General features: G+C 36.3%; 1 protein-coding gene across 1 annotated transcript in view; it reads right to left on the reverse strand.

Moving 5' to 3' along the window:
* PDZD8 (PDZ domain containing 8) overlaps window positions 1-23,003 on the reverse strand; it is a gene marked incomplete at its 5' end in the record, with an annotated part of 61,790 nt that overhangs the window by 32,789 nt on the left and 5,998 nt on the right. The window contains 2 exons of the mRNA XM_026851529.1: window positions 3,669-3,771; window positions 8,871-8,993. Coding sequence (XP_026707330.1) covers window positions 3,669-3,771; window positions 8,871-8,993 — 226 coding nt within the window. The remainder of the gene's footprint in view (window positions 1-3,668; window positions 3,772-8,870; window positions 8,994-23,003) is intronic.

The following is a 23,003-nucleotide window of genomic DNA, read 5'->3' on the forward strand; positions in this document are numbered from 1 at the left end:
ACGTATCTAGACATATCTAATTATTTAGCCATAGCCACCTGTCTAGTAATCCAATGCTGCTAATGCTAATTCTACATCCTATGCATACATAATTAAGTCTTACATAGCAATGCAGTGATTAACGTTAATTCCAGCAGCATGTACTACTCATTAAGATATTTAAGAATGTTTACATGTGTCACATGGGACTGTGCCAAAGCAAATCATCTCTCTGAAGTCTTATTGGTATTTCAGATTGATTTGATAGAAGCCTGAGACACCTTTGTATTATAACAGACACTCCAATAATGCTCTAGATATGTTCAATAACACAGTACCTTTTTTCAAAATTAATTTTGACACCTACTAATATTCCACAAATAACGGGATCAGATTAAAGTCTCAGCAAAACTCATTATGAAGTATTAAACCTGTCTAATCTTTTATCACTACTTCTAACATAATAAAAAGAATGAAAACACCAAGAAGTATAGAAAGTTATGAGAATTCTCCTCAGGAGTGTTGCAGAACATAGTCTGGATCGGAGGAGGTATTGTCACGCCAATGTGAGACTCTTATAAATCAGGCACTTTTAAACTTGAACAAATCTTTTACATTTCACCCCAACTTAGTCTATCATTTCTCCTCCATAGTTTCTGAAGTTATTCATTCTAAGAACTTAATCTCAAATAATTATTGCACATTGGAGCATTAAAAGAAGGACAATATTAGAAGGACATTAAGTATTGCAGTCAGCTACCTTGTGGTTAACATTCCATTAGAGCTAGAAATCACAATTAAAGATACAAGCAGACTTTTTGTTTGGAAAAATAACACGGTGTTTTTTCTTTATAGCTTACAATTTAACTATTCACACTATTACTATTTCTGAGAAAAAAAATAACTAAGGTCCAGTGTTAAGTGTGTTAGCAACACTTCCTATTTTGTCGAGGATCTCTGGCAATACTTGCCACTCAGTGAGATTTCCTAACATTTTCAAATTTAACTTGCATATTTAACCTAATTTCCTATAGAAAAGAGACTTTCGTGATTTCACTACATCTGTTGAATATAAGTTGAGAAGCAACAAGTAGTCCTGCAAGTTGTTGATTTTCAGTTTCAAGATTTTCAAAAGCAGAATCTTAAAATTAGGCCACCTATCTAGTGGCCTAAAGTTCAAGGTGGTCGAGCACAGTGAATTCTTCACACTGACAGCAGAGCTAGAGATGAAGCAACTCAGATAAGGAGTGTCTGCTCTCTGGCAGTGTTTGAACGATGCTTAATGAAGGACTGCAGCACAGATGCATAGAAAACCCTTCTGTCCATTGCAGGCCTGATTTCCAAAAGCTTAAGGAATTTTAAAAAATATGCCATTTCATTTTAGATGCTGAAACAGAAGATGAGTTCTTGAGAGTCTCTCCCCGAGTACTTTTCTGTAGTTTTAAAAAGGAACCATTCCACCCTTCATCAATTTAGTCCTGCTGCCATCTGCTGTCACAAACGCACCAGTGCCATGCTGTCTGCAGAGTGTTTTTTCTTTTCTCTTTCTATTGTTAGAGTGTAAAAGAATATATTCCAATAGTGCTACTCAAAATTATCTAAAAGTAAGCACAAATTTGACCAGTGAAGTGTAATGGTAAATCAGCATACTGCCACCTCCACTGCTAGAGCCTCAAACCCTGCAGATCAGTGCATGGTTTCATACGTAGTTTATCCCAACAAAAGGCTCGTTCACATGAAAATTAACAGGATTGGGTACAGATCTTGAAATTGTTTGGGGTTTTTGGTTGGATTTTTTTTGGTTGGTTGGTTTTCTTTGAACACTGTCAGTATTGCTTGTTTCTTGAAAAATTTTTAATACTATTATTAGGAAAGGGTTAAGACTATGAATTGGCCAGACTACTAAGGCTGAATTGCTCCTACCTTATCCTTATGTGATCACACAAAGGGGCTTAAACCTTTAGACTGAAACAAACTAGAAAAAGTTAAACAAAATTAAAAACTGTTGCATAAAACAGATTAAACAAGAAGGTCTGAAAACAAATTACTCACATCTACCTCCTGCATAGTGCTTCCATGAAGTCTAGCAACCTCTAAAGTTAAGCAAACTCAGTAATTCCTCTCAGGAGCCCTGGAATGCTTTATGCCATCACCTCTGGTGGTGCCATGCTTTGGCAGCTTAAACTAGCTGAAGCTGTTGCCATCCCACCCTTCTTTCTCCTTTCCACTGGCAATCATGAAGCAAGCTAGCTCAGGGAGTTGCAATGGCTAACTCACAACCACAAACATCCCTGACTGCATTAGGAGCAGGTAGAGAGGGGGCCAAGGCAGAAGCAACTCTGGAGAACATAGTTCTGAGCTGCCATCAGTTTCTGTGATGCCTGGCTGCTGCACCACGTTCTGGGACAGCTTCTCCTGTCTCAGTCTGCACTGCAGATGCAAGATCCCCACTTGTTGCTTCCCTGCTGCACTCAAAGCTAATTGCCACCCGGTGTTACAGGTTCCTAAGAGAGCATAGGTGAACATCTACCCTCCCTCACAGTTTTTCATCTGACTAAGAATACAGCAGCTAAGACAACAAAAAGAGGCTTTCTGTCTGTTGCCCTTTTTGGCAAAACATAATATACAGGAAGCTGAAAAGAAGTATCATAGCATTTGTCACAAGGAGTTTTAAAAACAATGTAAAGTGGAATTTAATTGCAGAAACCAAATGAGATGTTGAAATTTTGGATTCTTCTAGTGGAAAAACAATGCTGGTCTCCAAACACAACTCCAGTCAGATCTAACAAGAGCACAGGGCTTATGATGGTTGCACTCGGACAGCAGAGGGTAAAATGCAGGACATTGATTTTTGTTCCAGCGATTTCTTTGCATGAAGCCAATTGTTAACAAACTCTTTTTAAAGCTTCTGGTGGCTTCTTTTTTCCTCAATAAGCACATTACTTACTGCTCATCATAAACCCAATTCCATTTGATTACTACCAAAATACCACTCCAAAGTGAAACTGAAGGGCTCTTTCATACATTGCACCTTGTTTGAAGGAAAAAAAAAAAGGTAACTCTCACCCTCACACACAAAAAGGCAATTTGTAGGCTGTATGCTGTTAAGTATGATAATTAGTAAAATTTTAACTTACCATACCACCAATACTACTACTTTCAATATTTGCAGACACTGGTAAAAGTATTTTTCTTTAGAGACAGGGTAGGTTTCATATGCTCTAAAAAAAATTTAGAGATCTATGGCAATTGCCTAAACTTTCACAAAATGTAGGGGAAAAGAAAATTAGTCCCATGAGCCACCCTCTGATCCAATATATCTTCAACACTCCCATCAGAAGGGAATACACCACCAGCCAGTGAAAGACAAGTAAATCTTCCTCTTGTTTCCTAAACAATACCCCACACAAATGGAACAGGACTATAAAAAAAGCATATTTCGCACTGTTTTAATGCAGATGGACAGTTGATGATATATTCAAACCAGGTACATTTTCAAGTAGTTGTGATAACTGAACATGTCCATATGTGGCAATTTGACAGTGAAAAGCTTTGGGATAAAAAGTAATTGGTCTGTTATGTTTTGGTTTAATTTTTCCTGTTGCATCACCCATTTGATTGCCCAAAGATACATCCTCATCAGGAGCATAAGACATACTGCAATATGCAAAGGGTATATCCTTTTTTACCGTTTTAATAGAACTTCTTGATTTTTCTTCCCAAACATTACTGCTCAGCTCCATCGTGCAATGAACATTTGTTTCTCTCTCATAGGATCCAAACATAAGTAACCTGAAATAGAAAAGCCTAGAGTAAAAATTTTAATACTATTACATATATTCCAGATATCATGTTAAACTCACCATTCTTCATTTCTACACTCTTATTTTCATCAATGTGTACACAGAGAAGGCCACACAGAAAAGATTCCACAGGCACAGCCTTACACCAAAGAAAGGCACTGCCACCCTCTAGTGGAAGAACTCCATAAACATCAAATAAAAAAAATTTAGGCTAGGGTTTTTTTTGTGTTGTGGGGTTTTTTTTTTTCCTTATTGTGTCTCCCTTTTTCTTTTCTTTTTTAAATAAAGTGTTCAATTGGTTGATTGGGTTTTTTTGTTTTGTTTTGTTTTTTTAAAAAAAGCAACAATAGCCACAAGAGTCTTCCATTCTAGTCCTAAACTTCACAATATACTGCTACTCTTCTTGGTTCAAGGGTGTTAATGTAAATTAAAGTCACAGTTTAATACTGCTTATGCTTTTATTTAACTGAACTGGGATCCTCCCATATCCGTAATTTTTTGTAACATTCATAACAAATCGAAAAGTGGTTCTTCATGCATGATACCCTATTCCAGAAGGCTGTAAATCTTTTATGGTAGATATTGGTACTATAAAAGAAAACCACCAATAATCTTTAGGCTATAGAACAGCAGTAAAGTCATACGCAGTTTATCTCACAGTAGCTGGAAGAAGGTAAATATTTTGGAATAAATAAATATTTTGGAATAAAAGCTTCAAAACAAATCTTCATCTTTTAAAAGAGCTTTTAGATTTTAATTCTCCCTCAAACTTTCTATATATATTTGACAAGGACACTTTCTAAGCTTTCACCCAGAGTCTCTTTTGGTTCAGAATCAGTGATTGCGTCCTGTAACCCCATCTTCAGATGGAAAGTTTGCATGCTGTAGTGAAACACTGCAAACAGCAGCCATCAACCTTGTTTCCAGCTTGACCTTCAGCACTCATTTGTCTAGACACTATTGATTTGATTACTATAAGCAGAAATTCATCCTCAGAACCAACTGATTGGGTACAAGACTGTCAGTTCAAGTAACCTTGAACAAACTTAATCTCATGACTTCTTTGCTTATTTTTAAGTCATCCTCAGCAATCCTCTGTGGCTCTTCTGTTCTGCTTTTAAGTAACAGGTTTTCCTCAGTGTCTCATTGAATCAGACAGTTCATTAAATCTTTTCCACAATTGATACTAGTTGCATGCATTTCATCTTCTGGTCACTCAGACACACTCTTGGTAAATTTTCCAGGAGTATTATCATCCCTCTAAAATATCTGCACATTAGTTACTTAGTTGTCTCATACCAGTGGCAACTAAGAAGAATACAGACAGGAGGTAGCTCCAAGCAGGAGTAAAACAATTTTCAGCCAGAACTGTACATGAAAATCACAAGTAAAATGGTGGGCCGTAATGAGATTTCACCTTACAGTAGGTTATCAACACCCAACTTGAAGAAATATATCACAACACAGCAAAACTATACATTTAAATTTTAAAGAGCTCTTCATGCTGGTGTCTGAATTCAATTTCCAATTTTAGAAAGACAAAAGGGAAAGTTTAACTGCTACTACAGGAAGGAAATTTGTTTGAATAATACCTCCATTAGTATGCAAATAGCAGTACTGTATGCTGTAACAGCTGCAGATAAAGACTGACATTTAGACTGTGTCACAGCACATCTGAAACAACTGGATATTAAGGAGGTATTTGTATCATATAGATTGTAAGTTTGTAAATCAGTATGAAAGAATGTATGAAAGACATCCTGAAACAAAATTTATAACCCCAGCTATACTTAAATCAACAAAGAAATGTGATTGAATTACCACCTGAGTAATTAAAATACACACATAGAAAGTGAATTTCTATTCCTTCCCCAATCGTAAGTTGTATGGTTCTCTGCAGCAAGCAAGCATGAGGTAGTGATTCAACAGAGTAGCTACGGATATAAAAACAGTTGTTTGTAGCTGTCCTGCTTTCCAGTCCCAGAGCTGTGAGGACTCCAAGACATGAAGTGTTTGTCCTCTGATACAGAATAACAGAAGCACGTGGAGGCTGTGGTCACCTCAACGCTCGAGCCAAGCCAAGCACTGCAAAGGTTTTATGCTCTTCTGGAAAGGAGGATGAATAACAAGGCTATCAAGTTTCTTGCTTTTTGTAGGATGATGCTGAAGTACTGATCTTCAAATCTAACAAGAATCTAGTATGGACAGACAAAGTACACACCAACCTTTAGTAACATGTTATTTATTACCAGGTACATAAAAAGCAAGCTGAATTTATTTCCTTTACAACCTTTTCCTGATTTTTTAATTTCAACTGTGGTCTTTCTATTTGGAAGTATTTTAGGAGCTGAAATAAGCAGAACATTTCCTAAACTTTAAGAATGCCAAAAGCAGATTCAATATTCACTTAAAGGTGTCACTGCTGCACACCTGAAGACAAAAGGAAAAGAACCCATAAAATTCCAGATCTGACTAGGTCAGTCTTATGTATACTCTCTAGTATTTTACCAAGTAACTACCTTAGGAGAATTTTTCTTCTCCAGAAAGGTTATCTATGGAAACAAATGCTAATTTAGAAAGCCCACTCGATGGCATGGCTTTGGAAAAATATTTGCACCCAATATAATCAAAGTTTATGGGGTTTAAGACTTTCTTCATAGCATACCTTTTAAACAAACAGAGCAAAATTTAAGTGTGTTGCTTTGTTCCTCCCTTTTCTTTAAAGATTTAAGGTAATGACAGAAACAGGAAACAGCATTTTTTCTGTGAGGTTATTGCACTTGTACAAGAAAACTGACATTTTCAACAGGTCAGAAAAAAATGTGCTAAACTTATTCCTTATTATTTCCAAAGTTCCCATCCATTAATTTTTAAAATGTGCAAAATTTAATTTTTCTTTCAAGAGCATGACAGCAAGGAAAATAGGGTCAAACATGCAATTAGAAAAGAAACAAGTGCAAAAAGTGCAGGTATTTCATCATGTGAAGAATATAATGAAATTAAAATAAACATATGAGTTTGCTAAATGTTTTATCACTATATTTTCACCACTGTATTTCAGACTTCAGCAGAAGTAGCAGGACTATGTTACCAGACTAGATGGAAGACAATAGCAGCGGTGAAAAATCCTACTCCAAATTCTGTACAGAAGCCAAACACCTGAGAGAGAACATAAAAATCTTCTGGAGCACCAAGCAAAACTGAAACACACAGAGAAATCTTAAAGTGATCTTTCATTCTGAAATGAGAATGGTTGCCAAGAAAAATTTTCAGGTCCCTATGGCAGACATGAATGAAAAAGGTCTGTATTTCAGCAGGTAGTGCTGCGCTGCAAAAGAACTGCTGAGAATCATCCCAGGCAACCTCTACATCACCTCACATACAGTGGTGATGAAAAAGGGAAATTTTCTCATTGTTACTTTGGTAGTAAAAGAAGAAATACACAATATATACAAAAATTCTCTTTGTCTTTCAGCTTCTACCTCATCAATATCTTCAGGTGCAAAGTAAGCAAGAATGTTTACTCACAGGGGGACTCTATGGGCACCAGTTGTAGTTTAGTTCAAAAAACGATGGGACAGTTGGAAGATCTGAGGAATTACTATGGAACCAAGAGTCAGACATCGAGATTGAGAGGTGTCTATTGAGAATAATTTTCAAGTGTGCATCAAGAAATTCCAAGATGCATAAAACAGTGGATTAAGTCAGACCTGAAGCTTAAAAGACCTGACAAATCAGCAACTGCATCCTCTCCCAGCCATCTGATAAGCATCTGTGACATCTGAAAATACTGAGAGGTCCGATGATGTCAAAGTGAGCAATCTGGCTTCTAAATGTAATGGAAAGAAATACTACTGATATGTTAGTGATGTTACACAGTGTTTCAGATTCAGGGGAGAAAAAAAAAAAAAAAAGAGTATTTAAAAGATTAGTTTCCAAACCAAGAACTGCACACAGCTTAAAATAGTTATTTTGGGCTCTCTTGCAATAAAAATGAATGTGCTACTGGACTGAAATTGGAGACTGCCTATAAAGAGTAATCATGAGTTCCCTTAACTCAGTGTGGGTAAAGAGGAAACACTCCTGGCAGCCAGGGAGTGCACAGTCATTTAGTATTCTTGGATCATTCACTGAAAAAACAACACAAACTTAGGAAAACATGTAAGCAGCAATTTTATTACAAAAAATTATCACTGCTGTGGCCCACACAATCCTTAGAAGCAGAAGAATATCTTCTGGAAATCCATGGCACAGATAAAACACATTAATACAGCAAACAGAGTTCAACCAGTTGTACAAGGCTACAGAGAAAAAAAAGTGCAAAGAGAAGCTCATATGGTAATACAAGCAATGAAAAGAACAGGTTAAAAAAATAGTCTTGCTGCAAACCAGAGTTTAGTTTATAAAGAGCAGAAGGGCACATGACTAGATCAAAGCCTAAGCACTACTTGGCTAAGTTCTAACATAAACCAAAAACTAAAAGATCTGACAAAAAAAACAAACAAACCAAAATTTTTTACACACCTTTTCTCCAGCTTTAAACAGAAAAATTTTCTCTTCAGTGAGTTAAGTAGGTTTTCGTTCTTTCCATTATTTAGTTCAAGACAAAGACAATAAATAATGCCTTAGATTAATCTAAATAACTTTTATAAGTAAGACTGAGTGAAACAATTATTTCCCTTTGCTTACAACACACCAAAATACAATAGGATAATTACAACATTTATACTATCCTGGAAAGAGATTCATGATTTGGTATGCCAAACAAAAAAAAAACAACAAAAAAACACCAACAAAACCAAGTAACAGAAGACACAGATTAGCTTGTAAGCAGCCTAAATTCAGAGAAAAAGGGCAAATGCATGTTCCTACACAAAACACAGAAGTGCCTCAGAAACTTACTGCAACTTTCATTTGTATATTTTTACTTTAAAAAAAATAAAATATGTATTTCGTGATTAGAGCACAATCACGACACCAAAGCTGCTACTTCCTGAATCAGAACAGGCCTACAACTATAATTACTACAAATTTAAGAAACATGGGTACTTGCTTGGTCAAGAATGAGCAAAATACCACAAAACATACCTTGTACATTCAATTAACGTGACTTTTAGTCGACCCTCTGTCAACAGAAAATCCTGTATACAGAGATCTCGATCTTCATATTCATCAGGCGGCACTACTTGAAATGGAAAAAATGGCTTGAACCTGAAAAATATTGAAGAGACTTATCTTAATTCAGATGACATAAATAACATTAACACACAGAAATGACAAGAAAAAAAAAGGCAACAGAATTGCAATGAATCTTTAACACTCCTGAAGAAAAATACTACCACTCCTACATATTCATTTGGTCAAAAGGACCAAATAGAAGCCACTAAAGCTTTCTGAATGAAGATGACTGCAGAATATGTAAACAAAGATTGCTTCACAGGAATAGATTATGTGAGTTATATTTTACTAGTGTAGATAATTTTGAGGAAGCAGGAAGCTGATCAAATCACAGAGTATGTTTATGATTGCAAACAAGATTTAATGCAAGAATCCTTTTGCAGTAAGTGTCTTAGCAGGTCTTTAAGTTCATCTGCATAAAACATCACAGCATTCAAGGTGAAAATATACTATGACCTTAAAGTGAGAATTTTTATGATACTGCTGTGCTCAGAAGACTGGTGCATCCTAATAAACAGTACACTTCAGTCACACTGATTGATACTTCTCTCATTTTGTGGAAAACATTTGCTCTTTTCAGCCAGTCTTCTTGAATTAAAATAAAGATATGGGTATTCTAAATTTTTACCCTTGAGCTGTATTTCCCTCATAGCAGCATGTGATTCACAGGAAAAGCAGTTCTTGTTCAGGATACTAACTGTTTTTACACACGTTATTTCACCACATAATTCTCTCTGATTAGAATATGCCGAGTTACAAATACCGATTTAATTTTTAAGTGATAGTGCTTCAGTGTCCGACACAGCCACAATCTGAGGGAAGGAAGGACGGGGAGAGGCTGCACAGCTGCAGCCCTGTCCCATGGCAGACACACACACACATGCAGTGCTAACAGCATGGGACACAACCCTGCAAATAAAAAGACATCATGGAATCTGCACTAGCATTTATATAAAGTATTTGAAAAAGCACTTGCAGAGTATTCCTTCTTTCTGTTTTTATTTATTGCTCTCATTTCCTAGCACTGCCCCGTGCCTTGGTTTCCATCCCCTGTCATTGACACAGCTTCCCAGTGATTATTTCTCTTGAGAAGACTTACAAATAGCAGGACACAAGCACCACTGCCTGCAGGGTGTATCTGCCATTTCATGAGAAAGAAGTCTTTCATAAGTACTGTTTGCTCAACCATCAGAGGCATCTGCTTGTCACATTCAGAGATCACAATATGTTCAGGAAACAGTCACATGGATCTGAAGAGTTTCAGAAATTCAAATAAATAATTAAGCGCCCTTTAACTGTCGGCACACTCTTCGGGAGGGAGCTCGATGCTCCGATTCGAGACACTTCGTTTCTGTATGAGCATCAGCCTCGTACAAAGCCATGAGAAAGACATTTCTTTTGTTCTCCTTGTGAATAAATACAACTCAACACTCCCAGCTATTTTCCTGAAATCCAATTCAACTCCTAACTTTAATTTGGTTCCAAGTTTCTCCCTCATTAACTCCTTCAGGAAGAAAAACATTTTGAATTTGGTCAAGTAAAATATTGCATTTGGAATACTTTCTTCCATTACTATTTTTAAGTCTGTGTATGAAAAATACGAAGCTATTAAATCACACTGGCCATGGTTTAGGCTTATGAGCACACCACAACCAACCAACTCAATACATGCACAAAACATATTTTATCTGGTCTGATATTTTACTCAAAATCTTCCTTTACAGTTCACGAATTATTAAATAGTAAGCATCACAAGGGTAGGAAAAATACCACCAAGACGACCCCAGTATTTTCACTCTGTAAGACTTCCCACTGCTTCAGGGCCTGGCTGTCTCCTTGCTCAGACCCACCCCGAGCCATCACAGCACACACAACCCCACACATTCCTCACTTTAGGCACAAGCAAGGTACCCTGTTCCTTGTAGAAATTATTTTTACTCACTCAAAATACAGATTTAGATTAAGATTTTGTTAGTCAAAACCCAAAGACTTAGGCAAGCACACCAGAAAAATATTGTCAAGTTTTCAGTGAATAAATACTTGTAGGTTTGGGTTTTTTCAGTACAAATAAACAACTTCAGTTTGTACTATGAACTGCCCATATATCTTCTCCCAACATCCATTAAGAAAAAAAGAAAAAGATAGTTTTCCATGGGAACCTCAAACTAATGACCACCACCAGGTGCCTCAGTGAGCTACAGAAACAAAATTTCTGTGAGGGAAGAACAGACAAAGCAAGAGGATCCAATAGGTTACCATCACCTCTCCAAATCCGTGCAACTGCCAGGCTTAAAGTGTTGGTATTGATAAGGTCTTTTCCTTATATACACACACACCCCCCATAGAACAGCCTGAGGGCTATTTAAACAAAAACTCAAACCTGGACAAATCTATTTTCAATACTAGCAATAAGAACAAAACAACAAAGCAAAACAGACTAAAATATTCCAGTCAGAACACAGACGTAACTACCCACATATTCAAACCAAAAGTGTCATCTCTCAAGTAACTTCAGAACAAAGCATTAAGTATAGCACAGGCTGCATTCTTTTGCTGCAGCACAGAATGATGAAATAATCCTCAGAACAAGCCAATTTTGTTTGTAAATTAAGATATATTTGCTAGAATTTTGATTTCTATTTTCAAAATAGACCTTTTTTTAATTAATACAACAAAGACTTAAAGACGAAAAAATTCTAAAATACCCATGCAGTTATATCCAATAATATACAAACAGACTTACACACTTAACAGTGTATGCTGGACTTTGTGCAACACTAAGTTAAACTTTCTGCAAATAGGAATTAAAAAGCAGTCTCAACATAATTTTTAACTTACAACAAGCACTTATGTTCACATTTTTACCACTGCAACTAATTTGCAAAATCCTTTGCAAAAAACCTAACACACTGCCTATTTCCATTGGCATTAGCAACATACAAAGAGCTAAACACCCCACATTAAATGCATTTTTAATGTTTAAGTGCTGCTCTGAAGCTTTCCAATTTCATAACATAGCACTTATCTATTTAAGGTAATTTACTGAGAGTTTGTACATTTCCAAAATTAAACATCAGACAAATTGCTATTTCAAGTAGATTTCAATTATGTATTAGTCAAGTGAATTGTTGACAGACTATTTAAGTACAAGATAACCCAAATTTATTTGGAAAGACTTTCCTGCTGGGAACTGGTGAACAAATACAGACCCAGACGGCGACAGTCGGTAACACGGCGAGACTCGACTCCCTTGTGTTGTAAAGCCACACACAGGCAACCTGCAATCCACGCACATCATCGAGTCAGGCATCACAGGTTCTCCCATCCTTTTCCCCATGGTAGGGAAAGCCTATGAGCTACTCTACCTTTTAAAAAACACAGTCACCACTAACAAAGAGCACTCTGAGGAGTGTGCTTTTACAGAGCCAGCCCTGCTGCAGTTTTGTTCAGTCTAGCAGGAGCGCAGCAGAACAGCAACGGATGGCCTCTGCTCTGCCGAGGAGCCAGATTCCTCACTTCTGCACTTTTCCTGCTTGAAAGCAATCATGTTGCTAGACAAAACGTAATCGTGAAGTTTGTTTCATAAAGCTTTTACAGTAGGGTCAACAAAACACACTTTTAATACAAAAGCAAAGCTGTATTTCTTCATATTGAAGTACCAAGAGTAGGCTTTTAGCTAACAGTGCTAACAACACAATTCAGTGACCAAGATAAGAGACACAAACTTATTCCCAAGCCTTGCAGACTACAGTACCTTTGGTGATTCAGTATCTCCTGTCCCAGACTTTCCTATGTAAAGAGAGCAAGTTTCCTATCATGCTGGATTATTATGATGTAGAACTTAATTAAATACCTTGCATAAATAAACCTTGTTGTAACTTCTGTAATAGCTTTAAAAGTTTATTTTGCTACCCTCTAATGTTTAATCCATCTTTAAAGGGCAAAAATCCACCAATAAATGCCCTAGAGAAATTCACCACACTAATGAAGAAAAAAGATGGTGTAGCCTGCCAGTAAGCCTCTATTCAAAAAGTCTATAAAGAAACCTTGACAGCAAACTAAATGCTTCAGTTAATCTCAGCTGGTCTCTGCCCTCATCACAACAGCCATCACAGGATCTGGTCAGCTTTGGTAAAGTGCTCTTGTGAATTCAAGGGTGTCACTTTGCAAACTGAACAAGGAAAAAAAAGTGGTTTCTATTTGGCTCTCTAGATCTTTAAACACTCATCCAACGTTCTCAGCTCCCTTTCTTACCTTAAACTGGTAACCAAAAAGTTAGTGGACCTCCATCAGCAGGGAACAAGCCCATTACAAATGGTTTGTAATCGGTCCATTCACTGCTGCAGCTAAAGAAAAAGGTTTTAAGCCATGACAATGGTGTGGGGAAATCTAGCAGTTGCTCTTGATAGTACAATAGTTGAAAAAAAATAATATTACCAAAAGGTAATTGTAAGAAATATAGTACATTTCTAAACTCTGTTGAGCTGTTACCAGGTTCTCCGTGGCAGGTTTTTATTGCATCTATATTAAGACCCTTTTCAAGTGTGGTCTAATGCTGCCATCTCCTTATTCAGCAAGGTCAAAAGGCAAAATTCGTGCTCAGGTCACAAATCCTTGATTTACAAAGCAGGATTACACCAATTCAATCCATACATTCGAAAGCCTCCTTTTCAATTCAAAACTTGTGAAGTGATACTAAACAACTATCAGAAGTAGGCTAGATTTTATGGGAGAGAGATTTTACTGTCTTTAAACCATATACATTAAGCTTTTGTAAACCTTTCATCTTTTCCAGAGAACCAAAAAAGGCACATCATAGCGACACAATAAAACAGACACCTTACACCCCTGCCCCAAAACCCTGCTTGGATATGGCATGCTATTAAAAAATAAAGTCTTTGAAAATGCCTTATATTAGATGCTTATAGTGTGTTTTCAATTTGCTTTTAAATTATCAGCCTCCCCCCACAAATTTATCATTTATCCAGAAATCTAAAATTCAAATAGCACACTGTTAAGAAAAATATTGTTAAAATGCTGGTTTTTAACAATATAAAAATGAAGAGCAATACCAAACTTCACATGAAACTTTAGCAAGTGAAAAAAAGCCTGTAAAAATGCTATTTAAAAGAAGCTGTTGAGTAGCAAAAGCGATTCTCAACAAATCCCACAAGATACAAACAGCAGAGAAAAAAAAAAATCATTTCACGTGAGGAATTAGGTCAGAAGATTATACTGAAAGATAATTAAGATAAAGTTACTCAATTAATATACAGGATTACAGTTATACTCTAAAATAGCGCAATACTGAGCTCTTCCACATACAAAGCACAGCAAAAACGTTTCCAGACACTGCATGCCATCAGTGGATCTCCTTCATACGAAGGACAGCTACACTGTGTTCATGCCACATTTCACAGAATCCATTCAGTGGCTCCTGTGCTCTCATCCCATCACCACCCCACTCAAAATCTAGATCAAAATTACATTTAAAAAAAACACAAAACAACACACCAGACAAATCAAGTTTGTTCACTTCATTTGGGGTGTTTTCAGCCCTTAAATAACACTATTCTTCCTTCCAGTTGCCAGTTCTGTGGGGAACTCACCTATTTGGAACAAGATTGTAATTCAGTGGTTTAGTTTTAGAAACATCTGACCTATAGTCACATTAATTTGTATTCACTATTCTGTGATGATTGTTTTGTGGTCCTTCAGCCAAATTTAACAGAAAAGAGGACAGAAGTCTTTTAAACTTAGCTTAATTAACCTATTGCCTAAATTAACTGATCCCACCACTATCTATTTAACCACAATATTTTTAGTTACATGAGGAAATCAATTAAGAACTGGGAAAAAAAACATCAATTTATCTGGCCAAAGATAACCATGGGCTTATGTGTTTCTGTTCATTGCATCTGTTATGAATATCCAGAATCATGGTAAAAAAAAATAGTTAAGAGCTGAACACAGACAGGAACAAACTTCAAAAGCTCTCAGTACTCCATTTCCTACTTGGAGAAGCAGAAAGACTTACAGCTTCACTTGTAAATGCAGGAAGAGGCTAGGATTTTGTAGAGCTTTTGCTAAGAAGTGAGAACACTCTGCTAGGTAAATTCTGGGAAAAGTTTTAAATTATTCTCCAGTTTTACAAAGGAAGTTTGATATCTAAAACAGCAGTGTAAAAATTACTGGCTATCCGTCTATGACCACAGTAATCGCTTGTATTATATGAATTCCAGTGCTACTCTGCTGCCATAAAGATTAAACATTTGTCAGTTTTATGAATTTTTTAATCAAGTTACATTAACTGAACATTTCCATCTTAATAAACAAGACAAAAGAGAGCTTAGATCTCGGAAGAGCCGACCAGCTAAAAATTGTACTATCTTTAGCTTAAGTCCATTTTGTATACATTGCAAATCTTAGAATTTTGTTTAGCACTCTAAGTAAAAATTAAAATCTAAAACCACATGGTGTTTAGCAAAGCATCAATTTACTTTCATAACTGCTACTGTATTTAAAGATTCTAGTATCTAAAATTTTTCTGAAAGAATAACTGCTGAATTTATTTTCAGTTTTCATAATACTCTGTTTCAACTACAGAACAGAATTCAATAATTTTTAGATTGCCTTTTTTATCTAATTCACAGAAATACAAATCATGTGTTTGTAAAGTATGTTTCAAACTAGTGATTGACATGAGATATTTTAAGTCATAAGAAAGTCCTCTATTCTTACACTGTGTGTAATTCAAGATGAAGTTTTATTCTACATATATTCTAAAATATTAGAATCGTCTCCTAAAAAGGCACAATCACATTAAGACGATTTTTTCAATGTACTTATCTGCTAACATTCACACTTGTTAGGGTTAAGTATTATAATGCTTATATCATTCTTCACATTGAAGATATTAAAATGGAACTTATCCTTATTTTGAAAAAAATTACTAAGACTTTAAAATGAAAAGTACAATAGTGACACTGTAAATTTTGCAAAAGCAATTCTCCGGTTTCCACTGATTTCACGAGGAACAAAGCTGCAGAACTGTGTCACAACTCATATTCAGGGAACTTCAGTAATTCAAACTATGCTCTCAGTCAGCACAGAAAACTACTTATTTCAGCTTTACTGATACCCATGAAAATGTGGCTTACAAACAACCTCCAAAACACTGCAATAAGAGAGTAGGTTTATTTTCTAGGAAATTTTATAGAAAACTGCAAATCAGTTCTAGCACTCCACCCACTGTGTTACAGGATATTCTGCCACAGGAATGTAGGAGGCTCATTACATTCTCAAGATATGAACAGTCACTTTTTAAATCAAGACCTCAAAAAAAAAAAAAAAAAGGCAAGGATTTTGTTATTTTTTTTTTTCTTCAGAAATGTTTCACACATTTCCAGATTCTTGAACTACAGTTGTCTTTCTTACATTAACATCTGACCTCTGAGGCATATCTCAAATCTGACACTCAAGACAAACACTTTTAAAACTTCAAGACACATTCTACAAGAACAAACGTAAATAGTCAAGCAACTTCTTCCAAAACGATGGAATTCTTTTTCCTGCTTATATGACAGAAATTGTAAATACAGCAGGGAGAGCCCTTAAGATTTGCCATTGCTGCCTGTATTGAAACAGCCATGGGTAAAAAAGAAACCTTGAATCAGGCTTATCAAAACTACTTTCTTATCAGCACAAACAAAATCAATCTGACAACGCAGAGACCTTTTTAAATTTCAAGAATACTAGTTTCCCAAATTCTAAATTCCATAAACACTGAAATAGCTCAGTTAACTCAATGCAGTAAGTGCCTGTTTGATCTCTGAGTTTTCATGTGTTTTTTTTTTTTTAATTCTATGTGACCTAGCTGAAGCCAACTGTTGGTTCAAATTAAGAGAAAGAGATCAAAATCCTGCTATATTTCAGTCTCAGACAGGACGAAGACAAAATTTCCGTCTAACCAGAAAGCCTGAATCATTGTGGCTCTGCTCCAAATGGGACAGAAGATGCAGAATATGCTCTTGTTCATGTAGAGCTGGAAGAGAGGCAGGTGTGGTTCAGCAACCAGCTTCTAGGCATTCAAGGAGAACAGCAGCAGGGAAAATTAAAAAAATAAAATAAAAAAAAAAAGACAAACCACTAAATCCAAGCCACCCCAAAACTCTACCTTTGCCCAGCTGGATTAGAGATTCATTCCAGTAACTGATGCTAGCAAAATGCTAGCTTTTTCTCCCTTCAGCAATACATTATCCTATAAGAGGTCTCAAATCTCTCTGCAATCCTGGTCAGAGGAAAACAATGTTGATGTTCTATTAGATGAGACATCCTCTTAGACTGCCTAGACAGAAAATGACCATCTCCCTGCTGAAAACAGTCGCCAACAGCTGTAAACCAAAAGCGAAAGAATATTTGTTCTGAATTCTAGACATGATATTTTTCCAAGGTTTATCCTCCCTCCTCCAGCTAGTTTTAAAGATGCTCAAACTACAGAAGCTTCTCCTTGATCTACATTTATCTAGTTATGACAAGACAGAAGATGGTTCAATTCAAAGTTTTCCAAAGTGGTGGAGACAGTCTAGCTCAGGATTAGTACTACTATTTGCAAAATCGCAAACAGCCGTAAGTAAGGATCTGTTTTACAGACAGCTCAGCTACTCAGACCGCAGTGGTGGGGAGGGCGCTGCTGCGAATGGGGACACACACCGTGGCACACACTTGCCAAATGTCCCCCAAGCAAAGGTGTCGCCATTTGTGAGTCACGGCATTTTATTAACGGGCCGTACTGTAAACAAGCAGGATCAAATAACGCAGAAGCTAAACCTGGACATGACCTATGGCACCACTGTTAACAATCAAATACAGGAGGGGCTTGCGAGATTAATTAACAGGAGGAATTCCTACACTTCCCAAATCCTGCATCACTGATGGCAAATTACAGTTGGGACTTGTGAATACATTTTAAAGAAGCAGCTGGTCAAATTAACATAATCTTCTCCCACCATCCCCATAATGAATTTGGATATCTGCTCTAATTTGCCCTTCTTTCAGAGGAACAGGGGGGAGAAAGAAAAAAAATCTGAGCTTTTGTAGTATTGTTTTAAAACAATACCACTGCTTAACATTGCTGTTCCCACCCCACCTCCCCTTGTAATCCATTGAGCTCTTTGCTTGGCAACATTAGAATTTGTTTTGTTTGTTCTACCATATTGCATTAACTTTTGTTAGCAAGTATGCACAGCTATTCTTAAAAAAATAAAAATACAAACTGTTGAAGTTTTCAGAGTTACACTGCATCATTTCCACTTTTTAATTACTTAGGAATTATTCACCAAGCCAGACCAAGCAGTGATGCAAACACCAGTATGAAGCCTTCTGCCATGTCATCACAACACTACGACCTTCAGTTTCTACTCTTCTACTTTAGCTCAGGCAAACAGGAATAATGGTTTAAGTCATTTACTACATGCCCATTTTAGTTCTTATGACATGATTGCCTACATTTAAAATACTATATAAAAAGTATATTTGACAAGATATTTTTCAAAGGTTTTAGATTCATGTAGAGCTTTTACATATGTGGTATTAGTTACTGTAAGTATCTTCATTTCAGTGACACTGCCAAACAATGTCATACCTAATACCATTACAAAAGCAGATTGTAGTCTCTGTACACATTTCCTTATGAACGGACATTTTTCATAACTATGTTGCCATCAAAACTGATAGAGGAAAATATATTGAAGCTTAGCATTAAGACTAAGTTTAAAAAGTCAGGAACAAAGCATGTAAGTGTTATGATGTCCATCAGATATCACAGAATCATCTAGATTGGAAAAGACCTTGAAGATCATCCAGTCCAATCATTAACCAAACACTGACAGTTCCCAACTACACCAGATCCCTCAGCACTATGTCAACTCAACTCTCAAATACCTCCAGGGATGGGGACTCCACCACCTCCCTGAGCAGCTCATATCCACATAATTTTAAAATATTGGACAAATAAAAGAAATATTTTTGTAAATTTATATCTAAAATTGTCCCTGTAAGTTTTACAGTTAAAGCAACACAAAATAGGAAAAAAAAAAAGTATTCCTAAATGATTATCCTAATTTAATTTTATGCTAGTCATATCTGGCAATTAATTACTGTCTTTAAGAACGTAGAACACTCTGATTAACTCTATCATCAGCTGATCTCTGTAATACACTCTTATTGCATACAGATTTTTATGACATCTGGTAAGTATTCAAAAATATGAAAACTATATGGCTGTAACAGAAACCCTGCATTTTCCTTTACACAAAACAGTCCTAGCAGAGTGCTGGGTACACTGCTCCTCACAGACATTCTGCTGAACTATAATGTAGCTGCAAGCTTAACAGGGAAATTATTATAAAGGTAAATTGTTCCCATGTAGTTTTAAGGCTAAAATGAATTACAACAGCTAGTGGGAAAAAAATAACAAAGTAGCTGGCTAGAGCCCAAGCCAGAGTTGAAAACAATTTCTGCCTTTATCTCACAAAAAAATAAAGTTTTTCCTCTTTCTCTTCTGCTACACCTAACATCTCCTTTAGCAGTTTTGATAGCTATATATGGCCACAGACAGGTCTAAAATGCCACTGGCCTCTACCTGGATCCTGCAGTAAACTGAGATACACTCCCAAATCCTGAGAAGCTTATTAGCCCAAGCAGGGCTCCACAAGATTAAGAGTTCTTCCAGCAGGAAGAGTGCTTAGGGAAGCAAATGCACCCAAATGGCTTTGGGCAGGTGTGATGCAGAAGTCTGAACTACCAAACCCAACACAGCATATACCCAACTTGCCAGGTGGAGCAATTCAGGAACACCCACATCCATGACATCGCATACACAACCATTTCACTGTTCGTTAGGCACTTTAACTGTACTGTAGAAACTCTGCAACACAAATGTTTCTGTCAACTGAAGTCTTCATTGCAGATTTTTTTTTTACTTTACTAGACATGCTGACTGGGATCACTGAACAGCTTGAAGGTCTGAATTCTAACCTAAATTCGATTGGCTTATGAAACAACTGCAACTTGATAAACAGTGAAAGTAAATAATAACAGGAAAAGCTTCCAAAAAATGTGTGGATCTTACTTGTGTCTCTCAACCAAGATGAGCACCATTCCAGCAGTAAATTCTTGAGTTTAAACCAGAAACTCAGTGACTGCAGCCGAAACTACTCAAATTATTTATAAACTGTGTTCAACTTAGTATGACACAATTAACCTGCCAAATGTTTATAAAATAATAACTCCCAAATCACACAAACTGACCTCCACACTCATTTCCAAAATTAGAATTTATCCACTGTTATGAACAAGACCTCTTCAAACCTCAAACATCAAAATAAACCTTTTAACAGAGCATTTTTCTTAATTATATAAAATACTGATACTCATTTGTCATGCAGAATGGAAACTGCTCAAAAAGCTAATTATTCCGAACTAATATTTATAATATTGGATCACTGCTTTCTTCCGGACAAAAGCACAGTTTGAGATCATCATGCAGAGGTTTTTGTAGTTCCGCCATTAATGGATTTTAACAGACTGGTTGGCACAAATTATCTATTAAATTAACAAACCACATAGGTATGTAAAATTCTCTCCACATTCATTTTAGACAATAAGGTTTATTAATCCTAGAAAAAGCTTTAAAGTCCTTTACTACTCTCTAAAGGACATTAATATCAAGAAAAACTAAATGGTGAAATAGTTTTAAATCAGACAAGTGTGAACACGAACTGTAAGCACAGGAGTATATCAGGTGACTTCAGGCAATCTCTGCAGGAATGCAGAATAAGCAGTTTCCCATAGAAACCAAGTAACATGAAAAGACTAGCTCCAATAGTGAAATCAGCAGCCTAAGACTAAGCTTCACCATCACTGGAACATCACAACTGCTCTACCAAACCAATTACTAAAACCTACTGTCCTTACCCAAGCTGCTTATTTAAAAGTTTTCTGATCAAGTATCATATGCTAATAAAAAGATGAGCAATTTCACATGCTTAATATATAAAAAATAGGTTCTACAAGAGACTCACCCATTTTGACATCAAATGAGATAGAGAGCTGTATTAGCTACCCATTTTTGCAGGCAAATTCTGTCCTTCTGTTCCTTGAAGTAATCTCCAAGGAAAATCCAGTGTTCAGTTTTTTGTGACCCACAGGGAACATAAGTCTCACGATCTATATCCACAGAAACTAAAAATCATAATACAGCCTGTAGAAGGCAATTCAGAATCACTCAACTCTAGTGCTTGAACACACCTACCTGCTCCAACAGACAGGCTCAGAGCCAGCTTGGACATCTGTTATATACCTATAGTTTGGTAATGTGATTAACTCCTATATGCCCTATATTTACTTTGAAGTAAGTTAACTCTAAAAAAAGTACTACTGCTTATTTCGTATTTTATTTAAAAGAACTGAAATCTATACAAATTATGACAGCTGAATAAAAAGAAAAGCATTTGTTCTCACTAAGCAAGATCAGTTTAAATGTTCAAGATCAGAGTTCAGATGAACAAAAATGCCAAGTCTCAATGCTAGTGCACGCAAAACACCATGAAGTACCAAATAAATCTGATCAGATTTTTCAGAGACTTCATTCATGATCCACATGAAAGAAGTTCACTGCAGGACTAAGATCAAATAATTTTTAAACACAAAACAGCAAAGGTGTTAAATAAGGTAATTTTCATTATTATTGCACAAAAAATATTTTAGGTATTGTTTCAAGAAAGAGAAGTTGAAGGAGGTTTTATTTTTCTGTCAGACTAATTAGCCTTAATGTTTATTGGATTGCAATCCGCAGCCAAAATTTATTCTTGTATGTCTTCATTTATCTCTCCCTCCAACTGAGATCTTCTATTTTCTTTTTTTGTCCCCAATTATACATCTGGTCTCCCTACTGGACATCTTCACTAATGCGTCTCAAGTCAGTGCCATATTAGTTCCTAACCCTCACAGGTAAGAAAAGAAAACATAGTGTTTGTTGACTAATCATACGAAAAGGTTCACTTAACCTGAAGAGAATGCCACCTGTATCCAGGGAAATGTCCAATATGTAGCTGGTCATTCATTAAATCTGACTTTATTATGAACAAGTTTCAAACTGGCATTCTTTCAGAAATAGATCTTCCGAGTGTGAAAGCCTGTGAAGTGCTGGAGCTGGGGAAGAAGACTCAAAGATTTCAAAATCCCTAGAACCAATAGGCTTTGAACTTGGTATCTACATAAGGAGATTCACATATAGACTTTGTACCACATACTTTCATTTAATCTGAAGAAACATGTATTTAGTGACCATCCAGTAAAAAACTCTGCACTACAAAATGCTTCCTTCTACACATGTAGCACCCTTGAAGAAATGAAAATACTTAAAGTTCTGGGATTTCCTTTTGTCAGGGTGCCTAGAGATCCATTTATCTAACTTCTGTATGAATAAGAAAAACTATTTGTCCATGCACTACAAACATAATCTTCCAAGCATGAAACTACTGTCTGCAGACAGATCTGCTGATTCCAATTATCACTGCTTTGCCATTAGCAGAACAAGTCTTTGTGCTGGCATCATTCAGAGCATTACCTCGGCAGAACAGTCTGAAAACGCGCAAATATTACAGTAATAGAGCACAAAAGGACTCAGATTCTGGTGGAGGGGTTAATGCTTCTATATACTAGAAGATTTTTGCACCTAGAATAGGCATGGCATTAAGAAAAAAAGCCTCCCATTTCCTTTCAGCAGCAACAGGAATGAGAATGTCAAACAGGAATGCCTTACAGATTTAACTAGTAAGAGACACTCATATCACAACTACAGTAGAAATCCACTCAGGAGAAGAATTGCCATACCCTCTCCCTTTGCAGAGGCTGTAGAGAAAGTAGGTATCTCTACTGGCTGCTGATTTCTGAAGTTAAACATGCTCACAAACCTAATCTCTATGATTACTTCCAAGTATAACCTCATCATATGAATAATATATACTGTTTTAAATTTTA

This window comes from Athene cunicularia (genome assembly GCF_003259725.1).
Source record: "Athene cunicularia isolate RWA chromosome 6 unlocalized genomic scaffold, athCun1 chr6_part1, whole genome shotgun sequence".
In the NCBI taxonomy this organism is placed as follows: domain Eukaryota; kingdom Metazoa; phylum Chordata; class Aves; order Strigiformes; family Strigidae; genus Athene; species Athene cunicularia.